This window comes from Taurulus bubalis (assembly GCF_910589615.1).
Source record: "Taurulus bubalis genome assembly, chromosome: 20".
In the NCBI taxonomy this organism is placed as follows: Eukaryota; Metazoa; Chordata; class Actinopteri; order Perciformes; family Cottidae; genus Taurulus; species Taurulus bubalis.
In genome coordinates this window covers 15289096-15306996 of record NC_136608.1, presented here as the reverse complement: position 1 = coordinate 15306996, position 17901 = coordinate 15289096, and the positions used below count along the sequence as shown (strand labels likewise).

The following is a 17901-nucleotide window of genomic DNA, read 5'->3' as shown; positions in this document are numbered from 1 at the left end:
TAATACAATATATGTATATAGTGTTGTTATTATGTAATTATATAGTGGCTCTGGACTTACTGTTATTATAAAATAAGAGGGTAAAGAATAAAAATTGAAATGAGACAAAATTAGTTTTGGGTGTTTGAAGCTGCAGTTCCTAATTGTGAGCACAAGGGGGCAGTGTTGTCATATATTTATCAAATTAATATCCAATTCTGCTTTTCGTCTCTGAATGAAAGTACAAAATATAACCAACAAATAAATCACGATGTTGATTGAGATTGACATAAAACTTTATCGATGCCTGCAGGTAAAATTCACAAGCTCCCCAGCAGGTAAAAATTATATAAAGTAATTAAAATGAGCTCCACCTTTACCAGCTATGAACACATTAATGCATTAATTATTATAATACAACAATACAATGAACCGTAGTCTGAAATAGGTCGCTCTCCCTCCTTCTGGTTTGTTATCCAAGCTTCTCTGTGTTTTTTAATATTTAGTTATTTTACATATAGCGCGTCGACCGACTGGCTAGCCATGTTGAGAGCTGTGTAGAGGCAATAGATACGCTCCCAATTTCACGTTTTGGACCTTTTGCTAAAATATCTGAATAATTCTCCATACTTGCATTAAATGCAAAGGGGCGTTCAACACAGCTGCTTTGAGCTTCTGTCTGTGGCGCTGTTCACACTCCATACTGAGGTCATCCTGGGATCGGCACTTCCCACACTCCATAGAGCCAGACTTTGACTTCTACTAGAGAAAAACCTCTAACTTCATACTCACACTCCCTCCCTCTCTCTCAGCTGCAGGACGCATCCACACCATCTCCAGGACGTGCTGCCAATGTTCCGCACTTGGAAATGTCGCTCATAATCCTCTTTATCACAACTTTGGGTGAGTTTAAGTTCTTATTTTTTAGAGTTTTTAATGTACAAACTTTCTAAAGGGAGCTGTCAGGACACTTGGGCTGCCAATAAACACGTTTGTTCTCACGCCTCCACAGCAACACATGTAATGAAAGCCATATGTAGTCATTTTTTTATTTATTTTTCCCAGAAATGTTATTGTTTTGTAAGTTGAGAAAGGGCAAAGCTGCTGCAGGAAGGTTTGACAACTCAATTAAACTCTATTGCTCAACCCTGACAGAGAATCCTTGTGATTTCTATTTAAATCCATGCTTCTGGGTTTTTTTTCTCCATTTAATTAAAAGCTGATATGTGGGAGGATTTCCAGTTTGTATTACGGGGATTCAGGATTCTCCTCCTCCTCCTCCTCCTCTTCCTCGCAGCCCTGTGGTGCCCCGTCGGCGCTCAGCTGCTGCCGGAGTTCGTGGACGTCTGCACCGAGGGCAGCTGCTACCCGGCCACAGGCGACCTGCTGATCGGCCGCGCGCACAAGCTCTCCGTGTCCTCCACCTGCGGCCTGAAGCGTCCGGAGCGCTTCTGCATCGTCGGACATCTGGAGGTAAGAAAAGGTTTGGATGCTGCTGGGAAATGATCTCAAGCCACTGAGGGCTGAGTGAACTCCAGATGTGTCCTTGATCTCTTGGAAACTTACTTTATAGTTTTCTCTATCCGTTTAGATAATAAACTACAAATAGTGAGAACAAATGCTTGGTATCTTGGTATAAAAAGTATGATTTTAAGAGACTTCTTGCCTGATTTCTTGCTCTAAAAGGAGCAGAATGACGTCCATGAACTTTGAAACAACACAGAGTGAGAATGTTCTTTGGTTTTTGCTTTTGTTTCTTTTGAGACAAACTTTATTCATATTACAGGCAGAAGAGTGGGGGAGAAGTTGATGTATAATAATAACCCACAACGTTGAAGTTATGAATCAAGACAAAGAGAATAAATATGTTAATGTACACCACATTCCACAAGAGCAGTTTCTTCACACACACTCGGTTACAGGTAAATCAGTCATGACCGGTCCAAAATATACAAATGTGCATTCCAGTTCAGTCAGTCATAGCAAACCATACATACACTGTGCAGATCATCTACATGTATGCACATCAAACCACATTTGTACACAGAAAACGTAACATTTCTTTGTACTGAGTGCCAGAACCATGACATGTGGTAACAGTGAGAATCTGACCTTTAGTCCGGATGTAGTAGAGACATTTTAAACTTACCAGAGCATCAATGCAACTTTGTTTTAAAACAAATAAATCACGCTAAACATTGGTTTTGATCAAAACAAATACAAAAAAAGAAGAATATTTTTTTTTTTTATAAGTAGATTTGTTATCTTTCCTGTAATTTGCCATTTTCTTTATGTCCTTGGACTTTTTGCTTATGAATTTTTGCAAGAGAGAAGAGCCGGTCCTTCATTCTATTTTAAATGTGTATATATTTAAGAGTCTATTACATGTGCGGTGATTTGATTATGATGAGAGGAAGAAAGTTTCTGGAACAAATGTTCATTCTCATCACCGCCTTCGTTCGTCATCGCCTTTAAAATGTCACAGAACAGATTAAAAACGCCCCGTCGTAAATTCCCCGACCCCGAGATGGCGTCTTCAGATTATTTCACATTATTTCACATTGTTTGATGTTTAGTTTACTGTCCAATGAGGTGAAGAAAAGCATCAAATTCTCACATTTGAGATCCATTGATTGGCATTTCTCGCCACTAATCAATTAAGTGTCTCATAGACGCCGCTCCCCGTCATGTGTGGGAGCGTGCACATGTACAGTATCTGCTCGCTGTCTCGTGGAGTGTCAGTTCAGACATTCCTCTCCACAATAAAAGCGCTGTGTGGCCTCACAATCGCTCCGCTGTGTGCATGTGGGCCGGAGGAAGAGGAGGAGGAGGAGGAGGGTATTCTCCTTTTTATCAAACACCCCTATGGCGAGCTCTGTGTGTGAATGGTGTCCTTATGAAGTGACACACTGCAGGGCCTTTTTCTGAGCTTCCTGAGGATGAGCACAGTCCTCAAGTATGAGCATAAGGGGATGAAGTGAGCCTCTCCTCCAATAAACACCGAGAGAGACGACGCTCACATTTCAACAGAGTTGGCAGGAGCTCTGCGAAATTGAGAAACTTGTTTATTCAGAGGCTGCGATATTTAAGTGTGTCGGAGCCAACACATTGTCAAACAGACACGTGATACACATACTGTGCGTCATTACTCGTATTAGACTACTACAGCCACATGTGGTTACTGAACACTCATTCAGGCTTTAATCGGCAGCTGAAACATCCTCCACTCCTTCAGTGAAAAGCCTTTATTCACATTTTATTTATTTGAACTCATCATCTTCCTTTAACGTTCACAAAGCTGGAAACACTCCTTTGCTTGAACTATCCTTGTATGCTGTTGTGGATTGGTTTATAATGTTAATAACCGACTATCATTACTGCTGCGTTTGGATTTCCTTGATTGTTTTAGAAGAATACCTATATGGTCCATCAAGTATTTTTGTTCTATATTGATAACAAATGAACTTAAAAAGTGAGGATTTTCTGCTTTTTCTATATCTGTTATGATAAGAATATGTATGCGTTTTATTTTGTTTGTTATGTATAAACCAAATGATTCATAATCCGATTGACTGGTAATATAAATAATCATTAGTTATGCATGTTACATCCTCTCCTGCCAAAACGTAGATTTATCCACCAGACTGCCGGTTCGAGATATCGAGTCACTATGAAAACTGTGTTATTGATGAACCAGAGGAACAAAGATATAATGCAGAAGCATCCTCAGCATCTTTGACCTCCTCTGTGCTCTGCGTCCGTCAGGAGGAGAAGAAATGCTTCGTGTGCGACTCCAGGCAGATGTTCGACGAGGACAGCAACCAAGTCAGCCACAGCATCGACAACTTGGTCACCACCTTCGCCCACAACCGCCTCAAGACCTGGTGGCAGTCGGAGAACGGTGAGGGGCAAAACAACAACAACAACAACAACAACAAAAGGAAAAGAGTGTGTTTAGTGTTGAATTACAGAGACAGACCTGAGATGAAGGAAGGGCAGCTGAGCGTGTGAGCTCCGACTGAGGCTCTTCTCGTGGGAACCGAGCTCAGTAATGACTAGACGGGAGATCACAGGGACTCTCACTGCAGACAAACACAGCAGGAACAGGGGGCGGGGCTTACAGGTGTGCCGGGGAGAACAGGTGTGCAGGATGGAAACTTGTGTCATCACTTGAACACACCGGCGTTTAGAGGAGGGGGAGAGGAAGTGTGTAATGAGACAGCGGAGGTTCAGAGATCTCCACAAACAGTCGATGTTGGACGAAGGATTCAGATACTTTACTTCAGTAAAAGTGCAAATAGTCCTGCATTGAAAATGTTAGAAATGTCGTATATAAGTATCATAAAGAAAATGTACTTGAAGTACCAAAAGTAAATGTACTTGTTGCAGAATAATGGGCCTTATGAGTGAATATAGTCTATATATATATATTTATAAAACGTGATAAAATAGTGTGAAATACCGGTTAAGCCAATTAGTGACACCTTCAAAAGTTCCAATCCTCAATATTCTTCAGTCTAATGCAGCAAATCTTTACATTTCAGAAGCTGAAAGGCATTTTATTGCATGAATATCAGCCTAAAATGATGAATCAGTTATCAAAACAGTAGCTTTAGTGTCTCTTCTTTGTATCTTCGGTGTATATATATATATAATATAATAAGCAATTTCAAACAAAGAAAGCACATATAGGCTGTACTCTGATGTAAACCAATAACAAATGGATCGGTGAACAGATGAATTGACTAAAGCAGAAACATTATAGGTATAAAACAAACTGCTCTGGAGTCTGTGTTTAAAGGGACTCTGGTGTAACATCTGCTCTTCCTGCTTCAACACCCAGTTGAACATTAACTGATTCTACAAGCGCTGATCTGCCTGGTTAACAATCAGCACTTCCTTCATTTGACCCCTGAAAGGAATCACAACTCCGTAAGAAAGTTCAGCTCCAGTAACTCTTCCCTCTCTGCTCCTTCATGCCGCACAGCGTTCCCCTCCTAGCGGTGGGAATCTGTCGGAGGTATGAGTCATGGGAGGGAGAAGTGCAGATGGCTTAGAAACGGCAGGAAGCCGCAGACACACAATGGCTTTGCTTGGGATTTCCTAATTCCCTGGCAGTCGTCCTCCAGCTCCATCTTGGCGCTGTGATGTGTAGTAAAGACCGGGCCGTTGCAGTGGGGACCATGGAAGTGAAAAGAGAACCGGATTAACCCGCTCATTCAAATTTCATTATTTTATTACTTCATTTATTACTTCCTCCCAGCCTTCGGCCCGACCTCGTTCTTCAGCTCATTCGCCAGGAAACCGCTGCTAGTTCAAGAAGTCAATGTTTATTTATTTGTCGGAAAACGAGTAAACCTAATTAAGTACTTCACGATCTTTTCCTAAACCTAACTAAGTATTTTACGATCTTTTCCTAAACCGTAATATATATTTCACGATCTTTTCCTAAACCTAATTAAGTATTTTACGATCTTTTCCTAACCCTAACTAAGTACTTTACGATCTTTTCCTAAACCTATGAAGTATTTTACGATCTTTTCCTAACCCTAACTAAATACTTTACGATCTTTTCCTAACCCTAACTAAATACTATACGATCTTTTCCTAACCCTAACTAAGAACTTTACGATCTTTTCCTAACCCTAACTAAGTACTTTACGATCTTCTCCTAACCCTAACTAAATACTTAACGATCTTTTCCTAACTCTAACTAAGTACTTTACGATCTTTTCCTGAACCTAACCTATGAAGTATTTTACGATCTTTTCCTAAACCTAACTAAGTATTTTACGATCTTTTCCTAACCCTATCTAAGTACTTTACGATCTTTTCCTAAGCCTAACTAAGTACTTTACGATCTTTTCCTGAACCTAGCCTATGAAGTATTTTACGATCTTTTCCTAAACCTAACTAAGTATTTTACGATCTTTTCCTAACCCTATCTAAGTACTTTACGATCTTTTCCTAATCCTAACTAAGTACTTTACGATCTTTTCCTGAACCTAGCCTATGAAGTATTTTACGATCTTTTCCTAAACCTAACTAAGTACTTTACGATCTTTTAATGAACCTAACCTATGAAGTACTTTACGATCTTTTCCTAAACCTACCTAAGTTGATTCCTGTGCTGGCGGAACTTTATTTTGAAAAGACCGTATATATGTAACGAGCAGAAATGTAAACGCGTTGCTGTAGGAAAACACTAAAAATGAAGAGTAGCTTTTCATAAGATAGCATATGAACTGATGTTTGAGGATACGTTGAAATAAGAGCCATGCAGCTGTTAGAACTTTATTATCCACTGAGTTAAAGACATGGCATCATGTGACGACCCAGAAATTGTAATTACAATATTTAGCTTCTATGTAAAATTAGCTTCAAACGCCTGCACTCTTCCTGGGGGAAGTTGGAGAGTTTTACTATGTAATCCCCGTAATAGGAGAACCCCGTTTTAAATAAATAATAAAATAAATAATTAGATCAAAACCACATTTACACATAAACGTTGTGAAGAATCTAGGAGTAGCTGCTGCAACACAATCCAGAACCGGAGATTTATTAGATCCACGTGTGAACGCTCCAAAAAGCCTCAGCTGCATAAACATGTGCAGAAAGAATCTGTAAACATTTAAAATAAATGATGTGTTAGTGCGTGAGAAAGTCTGTCTGGGGTGTGTCGTCGTTTTTAGTTTTTTTTATGAATGGGGGTCGGTCGAGAAAGAGATTTAATTGTTAATTTCCTGTTTCTTTTTACCTGCAGGTGTGGAGAATGTGACCATCCAGCTTGACCTGGAGGCCGAGTTCCACTTCACACACCTTATCATGACATTTAAGGTGCCCGCTACACACACACACACACACACACACACACACACACACACACACGATATACACTCTCAAACCCACGGAGATAAACACAGCGTCCGACAGCTGTGGTTGTGGAATGTGGTAAATCGTTCTGGCCTCTGGAGGACGGTGGGAAGAGAGGAAGGAGGGATGAGTTCGAGGGTGTGCAGTAAAAAAAAAAAAAAACGCTGCTCTCCTCGCTTTCACATGACGATGGCCAGCTGGCTTTGAGCCGGAAATTCTACGTCATAACCAAAACACACACTTTCCATGTGCATCCTGTCTCGTCCTGCTTTGGGATTAGATGGCAGAAAAACACATTTCAGGAATATCAGGTTATATTTATTATTATGGTATTCCAATGGGGAAAAAAATATATTTACAGTTTATTAAAAGTCCCCCCAAAATCATTTATACAGACATTTTTATGTAAAATGTGCAAAGAAACAAGTTAATAGTTGGGATTAACTGGATATTGATGACATGAAAAAGCCTAGAAATTATTTGTGTTTCAGAAGGAATTAAAGGAAAGAAATTAACAGATTAGATCTCTTTCAAAAGGGTCAAAATTGTTTAAAAAGTTCTTTAATCATTTTAAAATGTTCTCACAAATACAATTGCATCATGGGGTGATCATGCTAAGTAAAACAAATAATTTTAAAGAATAAAAAGCATCAACAGTGGAAAAAATGAAATCCGATTTTGCTGTGGAAACTAAAACGTGATGATGCAAGGCAAGTTTATTTGTATAACACATTTCAACAACAAGGCGATTCAAAGTGATTCACTTCAAAACATAAAAACATAATGCAGAAGAAAACAAGATTTAAAAACAATTAAGAACATTCATTAAAACATAAAAAAAACTGTCAAAAAGCAAAAAAAAATGAATAAAAGTTCAATTCAAGGCAGCAGCAAACAGAAAAGTCTTCATCAAAATGTTTTTAAATGTTCTTTAATCATATTAAAGCATCATCAAAGGGTGATCATGCAGAAACAAAGTTATTTTAAAGAATAAAAAGCATCAACAATGGAAAAAGTGAAATCAGATTTATTGCAGAAATAAAAAAACGTGACGATTAATGATCCCATGACGTTTCTTTCCGTCTCCTCTGTCTCAGACGTTTCGGCCGGCTGCCATGGTGATCGAGCGCTCCATGGACTTTGGGAAAAATTGGCAGGTTTATCGGTACTTCGCCTACGACTGCGAGGCGTCCTTCCCCGGCGTGTCGTCCGGGCCGATGGCCAAAGTGGACGAGATCGTCTGCGACTCCCATTACTCCGACATCGAGCCGTCCACGGAGGGAGAGGTGACACCCGCTTTATTTACGTCACAATACGAGTGTCGGGACTCGATTGTAGGATTCAACTTTGGAAAAATGTCTGAGATTTTAAGGAGAAATAGCCGCTCACAAAAGTCCCTTTATTACAAACTTTTCTTTTCCTCTTTCAGGTGATATTTCGGATGCTGGACCCCGTCTTTTCGATTGACGACCCCTACAGCCTGAGGATACAGAGTGAGCTGATCCTAAATTGCCTTAAAAGCAATGCTTTGTCAGCTTTAAAACCTTTTATTGTTGTGTGGTTGACATTGTGTAGATTAGAGGCCCTCGACCTTTTTTACTTTTGGCCCCTTAAAAGTCCTTTAAAGTATGCGGCCTGTCATCATCATCATTACAACTACTGGACATTATTTGAAGATAACTGACCAATAGAATGACATGTGACTGAAATAATCAGGAGAAAACTCAAGCGAACACATTGTAGGGGTTCAGTCTGACCCGAGCGTGACCTTTGACCTCCCCGGTGTGGTCGCTGTCTGACGAACACATGACGGCATTGAGGTGATTTCCAGTTTCTGCTGCATGGAATTTCACGTGTTGGAGCGACACAGCCTTTCGTGCACTCGCCTACATCCAGACCGACACACACACACACACACACACACACACACACCCACCCACACTCACACACACACACACACAGGCTTCATGTTAAGTATGTGGTGAATACTGTGGGTGTGTGAGGAACAAAGGTGGCGTCTTTGAGGTTGGAAACTCGGCGAGTAACTTGAAACGTGTGTGTGTGTTTTTGTGTGTGTGTGCGCATGTGTGTGTGTGTGTGTGTGTGTGTGTGTGTGTGTGTGTGTGTGTGTGTGTGTGTGTGTGTGCAGACATGCTGAAGATCACCAACCTCCGGGTGAAGTTCTTGAAGCTCCACACTTTGGGCGACAACCTGCTGGACTCGCGCGAGGAAGTGACGGAGAAGTACTACTACTCCCTCTACGACATGGTCGTCCGCGGCAACTGCTTCTGCTACGGCCACGCCTCCGAGTGCGCGCCGATCGACGGAGCGCCGACCGGAGCCGAGGGCATGGTACGACTGGACACACACTCGGGTGGTTGCGATGAATGCAGAATGAATAGATAGAAAAAAGTTATGAGTGAAACTTTCAACTTTCATAGAAGTCCTTAAAGTGCTTGGAAAAAATGTATAATTTTAATATCTACAATGTCATGACAACTGGGTAACTGTTCACCTGCTGATGAGGATCATGAGATATGATTGAGAGCTCCAGAACAGCCACTAAAAGGACCTTTTGGTGAGCTTGTTTGGTCAACAGAGAGTTGCAATAAATCATAATCACAAGCATGTTGTGGTTAAATCAGATCAGAATCTTTTCGTTGATAAAAACCTCACCTCAAGGTCCATTTAGGAGCTGTTCTGGAGCTTTCAATCATATCACATGATCTTCATCAGTATAGAGTCCATCTTACTAACTGAAGCTTTTAGTGAGATAAATTGCTCAACTGCTAAGTATCAACAATGAATGTTGAATGAACCTGCAAGTCACTTTATATTTATAACTATAACATGTTTTTCTGGTAGATTACTTACTTAATTAAATAGTCTCAACTCAAAGAGCCAAGTGCTTTTTCTATAGAGCTTTCAAACGCATCTAATGGTCTTTAACTGCAAAAGGCAGATTATGATGTTGTGCATGCTGTTCCTAAGGTCAAGAACATAAAACCCCAACTACACGAATATCTTTGTGTGTTAATAAAAAACTAGAGAAGAAAAATATATCCATATTATTTCATTTTGTGTGTGTGTGTGTGTGTGTGTAGGTCCATGGCCGCTGTGTGTGTAACCACAACACCGAGGGACTAAACTGTGAGCACTGCCAGGACTTCTACCACGATTTGCCGTGGAAACCCGCCGAGGGCCGAAACAGCCACGCCTGCAAGAGTAAGAACACAAACATGAATGTACGCGAGTACACGATCTGTAGATTAATAATACTCAGTTGCATCTCTATAGCTGCATGACACAGAAGAAAACAATGAGATAAGAAATAAATACAAGAGTAAAGTCAACACACTCCTGTGCTTAAGCCCTAGGGTCCCGAAAAATGGGGACCCTTTTATATCAGGTCACCAGATACAAATCAAGAAAGAAATCATGGTATAAAAAACATGTTATATATCAAATTAAATATAAAAATCAGGGCTAAAATAATATATAATCCCCATGGACAACCTCTAAACACAACTCAAACAATTAATAGGATTAGGGGTTAAGGTTTAGGGCTACAAATATCATTACAAAAATGCACCTTTTGACAAAGAAAACAGCAGTAAATGTGAGTTTCCTCCTCAGAGTGCGAGTGTAACCAGCACTCCACATCGTGCCACTTCGACCCGGCCATGTACGGGACGAGCGGCAACACGAGCGGCGGCGTGTGCGACGCCTGTCAGCACAACACGGTGGGCCGGCAGTGCGAGCAGTGCGCACCCTTCTTCCACCAGCACCCGAACCGCGACCTGAGGGACCCCAACGTCTGCGAGCGTAAGTGACCTTTGCGCGACCTTCGATGAATCCGCTCTGCTTCATTAACATGGTCGGTCTGTTTAGAACGCACGTCCTCCTCAAGGACAGGTTTTTCTTCCTCAGACGAGCACCAGCTGGATCCGCGGCCTTTGAAGCGTCGTGATTGTAATTACCGACTGAGTGCCGGGTACAAGTAGAAATAGAGCCGTAAAAATGAAACGCGGCTTCCTCCGCTCTTTTCCTCCCACCCAGACTCATCTTTTAAATCACACACAGCTCTTTGTGTTGCAGCTCTCGTCCATTCTCACTCACAGATAACTTGCTGGTGATGTAATGCTACTACAAGATAAGACCTCTTACTGTTGATCACCACTTTGTTAGAGAGCAAGACACTTCTGCGTTCACTGAGCAGACCTTATTTACCCAAGAAATATCATAATCTACTGGGCAGATTTCCATTTAATTACAGACGCACTCGGTTTTGGACGCTCTTTGACGTTTCCTCCAGTGGATCTTTCAGGCCCAAATGTAATTGTTGCATGTGAGAGAATTTGAGAGGCTGCCAGAAACTTTGTGGAGAACAGACGTGCTTCCAAGCGTGAAAATTGAATCTTCTCTCTTGAGCCTTAGATAAGGCTCCCTGTGTGTTCGACAGTGGGGGAATAAGTACTCAGATATTACGAAAATATCTCACTTAAAGGGCCAGTGTGTAGGATTTGGTGGCATCTAGCAGTGAGGTTGCAGATTACAACCAACTTTCAGGTAATTATACACTAAAGAAAGTTGATGACAGTGTCTGGTCCCCTAAATGCTACACACATTCTTAACGCATCAATACTAAAAGTAGTTTAATCATTAAGTTGAAGGGCCCTTTAAGAATAATTTCATGGATTATAATTAGAAAAATAAATAGCAGAACTGAGCCGAGCAGAACACACACAATTAGGGCGACTTGCTGGTTATTAAGCTAGTTTAACTTGTTGCTAACTTCTGGACAATTAAAACACCTCTATATAGTGTAGGTTTTATATGTGTGTTCGTGTATATGGCAAGTGATATATATATATATAGATATATATATATATATATATATAGATATATATATATATATATATCTATATATATATATATATATATATCTATATAGATATATATATATCTATATATATATATATATATATATATATATATATAGCTGAGCAGATGTTGCGGTCTTTAAATTGTCATCAACAAAGCATGACAACCAAGTAGTTTTTACATATATACGTAGGTATATGATTTATATACAGTAGAGTTATGTATGGCATGCTGGATCTATAGATGGATGATTGGTAAAGTTACATGTTAAAAGTCATGATCGAGACTTTGTAGTTTTATCTCAGTTAACGTTGTATTGCTGAGCGGATGTTAAGGTCTTTAAATGATCAGTTCTCATGTCATCAACAAAGCTTGACCACCAAGTAGTTTTATTTTTACGCTGCCTATTTGACGTTGATATTGTCTTTGGATTTATCAAAATTCAGATTGTTAAAGTGTCTTGGGAAGATCTCCCTTTCATCAGAAAAAAAAATCTATTTTTATATTCCCCTCGCTGTTTGTTTGTTGTGAAATATGTTAATATTTCCCACATGACCGTGAGATGGAGGGATGATAAGCGTTCACGTGTCCACACAATTTTCCTAATGTCGTCTTTCATGTCTGCACAGCGTGTAACTGTGACCCAGTCGGGTCTCTGCAGGGCGGACTGTGCGACTCGCACACCAACGTGGCGGCCGGTCTGATCTCAGGCCAGTGTCGATGCAAAGCCAATGTGGAGGGGGAGCGCTGTGACCACTGCAGGCGGGGACACCACGGCCTGGGACAGGGGCCCGGCGGCTGCCTGGGTGAGTCACAATGTGCTTCTGTCGAGGCCCTTAGTACGCCCCAGGTTTTGAATATCTCGGTTTCCAGAATCATTGTCATCCAGCCAAACAAGTTATTCACATTTAGCTGTCATGTGTATTCTAGCTCGCTGTGTAAATTGGATATTGTTTGTGGAGAGTTTTCACTCACTATGAAACAGGAATGCCTTGAAATACCAGGAGTTGCTCCTTAATTTAGCCCAGAAAACATACCAATGTGGTAACCAGAGCTTTTTTTAATATGTCTATTAAGTTCAAAAGGCGAAACCCAAACACCTTAAATCCAAAAGCTGTTAATCATAAATGAATAGGTGTTATTTAACAAATACAATTTAAGGGATACAAGACGTTCCCCTTTTTGTTTCCACTTGTTTTTTACCGCTTACAACCGCCGTAAACGTGCATGTAATCCATTAAAATACCTATACGTAAATCTATATTCCAATCCATTCATTCTTTTTCCCCCTGAGCAAAATACCATTAAGAAATAACTTCTTTTTCAGCACTATAAAAATGTAAATGTATGCAATTTTAAAGTGGAAGGTTGGCTTCATAGTCACTTCAAGAAAAAGTGAAAATAACTTTTATCAGAAATAGAGATTGAAAAGTGCATTTTGCTGGAGGACTTCAGATAAAACCGCTGACACAAACATGCACCGTGTAGATAAACTATAGTCAGACTCTCTGACTCGGTTGAATCTGTTGCTTCATTGTTTGGTTTGTGTGTTTTGGCAGCTTGTACTTGTAACCAGCTGGGCACTCTGTCTGGAGGAAACTCCTGTGACTCGGACACAGGAAGGTGCTTCTGCAAGCGCCTCGTCGACGGACACAACTGTGACGAGTGTCTGGTGCGCAAACACAACTGCCTCAATTCAAATACTCGTACTTGTGTGTGTGTGTGTGTCTGTGTGTGTGTGTGTGTGTGTGAGTGAGTGTGTGTGTATAAACAAAGCTCTATTTTCCATTCTTTTCCCTGTAGCCGCAGCATTGGGGTTTGTCCAATGACATGGACGGCTGCAGATCATGTGACTGTGATCAGGGCGGGGCTGTCGACAATAAGTATGTTGAAAGATCACTTTTACTTATTTATTATTTAACTTCTTTTTTTTGTATTGGTAGTAGGCATCAATCAGACATTTATAGATGTTTTTCAGACAATTTACTTTTTTGATGATGCTCATATTAGTTATACACATATAGAACAAGGGGTGAAAAACTGAATAAACGACAAAAAGAAACAGAATGAAACAAAGAACAAAAAGAAAAACAATGCATAACTAAGGAGTGATCTGTTGTCTATTGTACATTCATTGATTTATGAAAATAAAATCAGTTCTATGGGGTGTTACTTACGTATGTAACCACAGTTTGTGGTTGACAGATGCTGTTATCTTCTCCATGTTGTAAATGTCCATTGTAATGTCCATCCATGTATTCAGAGTGGGACTCATTATTTAACTTTCAAGGATGCAATGTACTTTTATTTTTTATTAGCGAATGTACCAGCCTCAAAGGAGTCAAATTTCATGACAAAACTGTCACGGGTGGGATCAAAGAGGACCCAAATGCCAAGTAAATGTATTAATCCAAAAAAAAGACAGGCTTCCAAAAACTCTGGCTCAAGCAGAGAGGTTTACAGGATCAAAAACAGGGATGCACACAGTGGGGCAGGAGACAAACAGGGTTTAAATACACAGAGAAGGTGCAGGTGATTAGACACAGGAGGAAACAATCAGGGACAGGGCAGACAATCACAAGTGCATGGAAACAGAGGACTCAAAAGACAAGTACTTCAAAACCAGAAACAACCCAAAACCGTGACAAAAACATCTGCACTAAAACACACACACACACACACACAGTTCTAAAAGCAAAAAAAAAAAAAAATGCATGAACATTTGTAGGTACTGAAATAATATCTGTTAATTCTTTCCCTCCACAGCTGTGACCCTCACTCGGGACAGTGTGTGTGCAGAGAGCACATGTTTGGAAGACACTGCGATCGAGTGGAGTCCGGCTTCTACTTCATCACTCTGGACCACTACACCTACGAGGCCGAGGACGCCAAGCATGGACCTGTACGTGTGTTTGTTGTACCATCCCACGTATTTACCTAAACATGTGAACTACAGCTTCGTTGATCCCTTTAATCTCTTGTCAGGGTGTGACGGTGGTCCCGAGGCCGTACCCTCTGGATCGCAGTCCTACGTGGACCGGTATGGGCTTCGTTAATGTTCCAGAAGGAGCCTACTTAGAGTTCACCATCACCGACGTCCCAGAGTCCATGGACTACGACGTCCTTATTCGCTATGAGCCGCAGGTAATAAACATAGTTTGTGTTTAAAAGCGTTTCCACTACAAGAACAAGGCTTCATACGCAGAATATTTGCTTTTTATTGGTGTTCGGTGATGTTGATTTCATTTGTTAAAGGTACTACGAGGAACTTCTAACTGGTTATGAAACCGTCTATATTTAATACCGATGCCTCTATATGACCCACATAAGTAAACGAGACCATCAGCGTGAATATATATAGTTTTTCTTATTGCTGGTCATCGGTGCCACTGGGTTGGATTCCGGCAAAATTTGGCAAATTCAAGCAGAGACCAGTCCACCGGGGTCAGACCGGCGGGACGCCAAAGTCAACACAAGATGAAAGTTCCTTGTAGTAGCTTTAAATAGTTTTAGAAGTGAACATGCCATGTGTGTGTGTGTGTGTGTGTGTGTGTGCAGTTGCCAGAGCAGTGGGAGCAGGTGAACATCCGAGTGCAGCGTCCCGTCTTCAACCCTCCAAACTACTCCGGTCACTGCGGCAACTCGGTCCAGAGTGGAGACGACCAGTCCATCTCTCTCCCACCTGGATCCAGGTAAAGATTGACTAACTTCACTGTGTCTCTCTAGCTAGACGTTCACGACACACACACATATAAACACACACACACACACACTGACTCTCTGTTGTGTTGCAGACATGTGCTGCTGGTGAGGCCGGTGTGTTTCGAGAAGGGACTGAACTACACGCTCCGTCTCACGCTGCCTCTCTACTCGTCCGTCAGCGACGTCCAGAGCCCGTACACGCTCATCGACTCTGTACGTGGATTTTCATGAACTACATTCATCCATTAACCCCCAGTTTATCTTAAAGGACAGCAAGATGTGAAGGAGAGGTACCGCAAGACCTCCCTGCTGCTGTCAGACTGCACAACCAACTGAGCTTGCAGTAAACCACAACAACACTCCTACGACACTTTTCTAGTCTTCCGAACACTCAAAGCGCTTTAACACGACATGACATCATTCACCCATTCACACACTGATGAGAGGAGCTACCATGCAAGGTGCCACATCTGGATTATCACCCATTCATACACCATAGGCGCAGCTACGGGAGCAATTTAGGGTTAAGTGTCTTGCTCAAGGACACATCGACATGGGCTAGCGGAGCCGGGGATCGAACCGCCGATCCTCTGATTGAAGGACGACCCTGCTCACCACTGAGCCACAGTCTTCCTTACTTTTAAGTGACATCATAGGCATAAAGTCATCCATGTACCCCTTGTAGATTGGAGGCTTCAAGTTAATACTTGATGATTTCTATGGCGAATGGCTTTAATACTACAATACCCATGAGGCTCAGTAACGGTTCCTAGGGATGAGAAGCAAATTCAAAACACCTTGTCGTTGTAATCAGGAACAACATGTGAGCACTATATACCAGAATTGACCCAAACTTAAATATAACAAACGGTCCAGGAAGTTGTATTTTGCACCTTTACATCTAGAATAACGCTCTGCACTCTGCTACTCTATTCTTCAAACCTGTGTTTTTATTATGGCTTCCATTCCCACTGACCCTCCTCCTCCTCCTCCTCCTCCTCCTAGTTGGTGCTGATCCCCCGGGTCAGGGAGCTGGACATGTTCCATGGGGTCGACGGTGAGGGAGCGTGGGATACGTTCCAGCGCTACCGGTGTCTGGAGAGCAGCCAGAGCGTCGTGAAAAGCCCCTTGACCGACATCTGCAACGACTACATCTTCAGCGTCTCCGCGCTGCTGCACAAAGGAGCCATGGGTACGATGATGGATGGAGGGATGGATGGATGGATGGAAAGATGGAAAGATAGAAAGATGGAAAGATGGATAGATGGATGGAAAGATGGATGGATGGATGGATGGATGGAAAGATGAATAGATGGAAAGATAGATGGATGGAAAGATGGATAGATGGATGGAAAGATGGATGGATGGATGGAAAGATGGATGGGTGGATGGATGGATAGATACATAGATAGATAGAGAGAAAGAAAGATGGATGGATGGATGGAAAGATGAATAGATGGAAAGATGAATAGATGGAAAGATAGAAAGATGGATAGATAGGTGGAAAGATGGATAGATAGGTGGAAAGATGGAAAGATGAATGGATGGAAAGATGGATGGATAGAAAGATGGATGGAAAGATGGAAAGATGAATGGATGGAAAGATGGAAAGATAGAAAGATGGATAGATGGATAGATGGATGGATGGATGGATGGATGGAAAGATGGAAAGATGAATGGATGGAAAGATGGAAAGATAGAAAGATGGATAGATAGGTGGAAAGATGGATAGATAGGTGGAAAGATGGAAAGATGAATGGATGGAAAGATGGATGGATAGAAAGATGGATGGAAAGATGGAAAGATGGATGGATAGAAAGATGGATGGAAAGATGGATAGAAAGATGGATGGAAAGATGAATGGATGGAAAGATGGATGGATGGAAAGATGGATAGATGGAAAGATGGAAAGATAGATAGATAGATAGATAGATAGATAGATAGATAGATAGATAGATAGATAGATAGAGGAATGAAAATACTCAATATATACAACAAATTAGCAGAGTGTATTAGTTTAATAAATTAAACAATAAAGAAAATATGTCAGTATATAAGTATGTACAGTGACTAACAAACAACAAAAGCAGTGCAAGGGCTTTGTTGTTGTTGTTGTTGATGTTGAATCAACTGACAGAGGATCTGTCTTGAGGTGATTCATGTTTATAGCGTGTGTTTGTGGAATGTGTTTTTCTACAGAATAATATCCCCAATAGCTCGATCTGACATCTTTTATCAATCAAAGAGATTGTTGGTTCACCATCAGGTCATTCTGCTCATAAATCTCCACTTTTCTCTCCCTTGTGTTCATCTCCCAGCATGCCAGTGTGACCCTCAGGGTTCCCTCAGCGCCGTGTGTGAGCCCAGTGGCGGTCAGTGCCAGTGTCGACCCAACGTCGTCGGCAGGAACTGCGACCACTGCGGCGCCGCCACGTTCATGTTCAGCCCCGCCGGCTGCAGGCG

General features: G+C 41.3%; 1 protein-coding gene across 1 annotated transcript in view; it reads left to right on the top strand.

Annotated features, from left to right (window-relative positions):
• The first annotated feature begins 1390 nt into the window (after nucleotides 1-1390).
• lamb1b (laminin, beta 1b) overlaps nucleotides 1391-17901 on the top strand; it is a 28656-nt gene continuing 12145 nt past the window's right edge. The window contains exons 1-17 of the mRNA XM_079236279.1: nucleotides 1391-1452; nucleotides 3745-3880; nucleotides 6743-6816; nucleotides 7950-8138; nucleotides 8282-8345; nucleotides 9002-9204; nucleotides 9957-10077; nucleotides 10489-10677; nucleotides 12366-12542; nucleotides 13296-13408; nucleotides 13540-13619; nucleotides 14503-14638; nucleotides 14722-14880; nucleotides 15295-15428; nucleotides 15531-15651; nucleotides 16444-16630; nucleotides 17757-17900. Coding sequence (XP_079092405.1) covers nucleotides 3781-3880; nucleotides 6743-6816; nucleotides 7950-8138; nucleotides 8282-8345; nucleotides 9002-9204; nucleotides 9957-10077; nucleotides 10489-10677; nucleotides 12366-12542; nucleotides 13296-13408; nucleotides 13540-13619; nucleotides 14503-14638; nucleotides 14722-14880; nucleotides 15295-15428; nucleotides 15531-15651; nucleotides 16444-16630; nucleotides 17757-17900 — 2191 coding nt within the window. The 5' untranslated portion in view covers nucleotides 1391-1452; nucleotides 3745-3780. The remainder of the gene's footprint in view (nucleotides 1453-3744; nucleotides 3881-6742; nucleotides 6817-7949; nucleotides 8139-8281; nucleotides 8346-9001; nucleotides 9205-9956; nucleotides 10078-10488; nucleotides 10678-12365; nucleotides 12543-13295; nucleotides 13409-13539; nucleotides 13620-14502; nucleotides 14639-14721; nucleotides 14881-15294; nucleotides 15429-15530; nucleotides 15652-16443; nucleotides 16631-17756; nucleotide 17901) is intronic.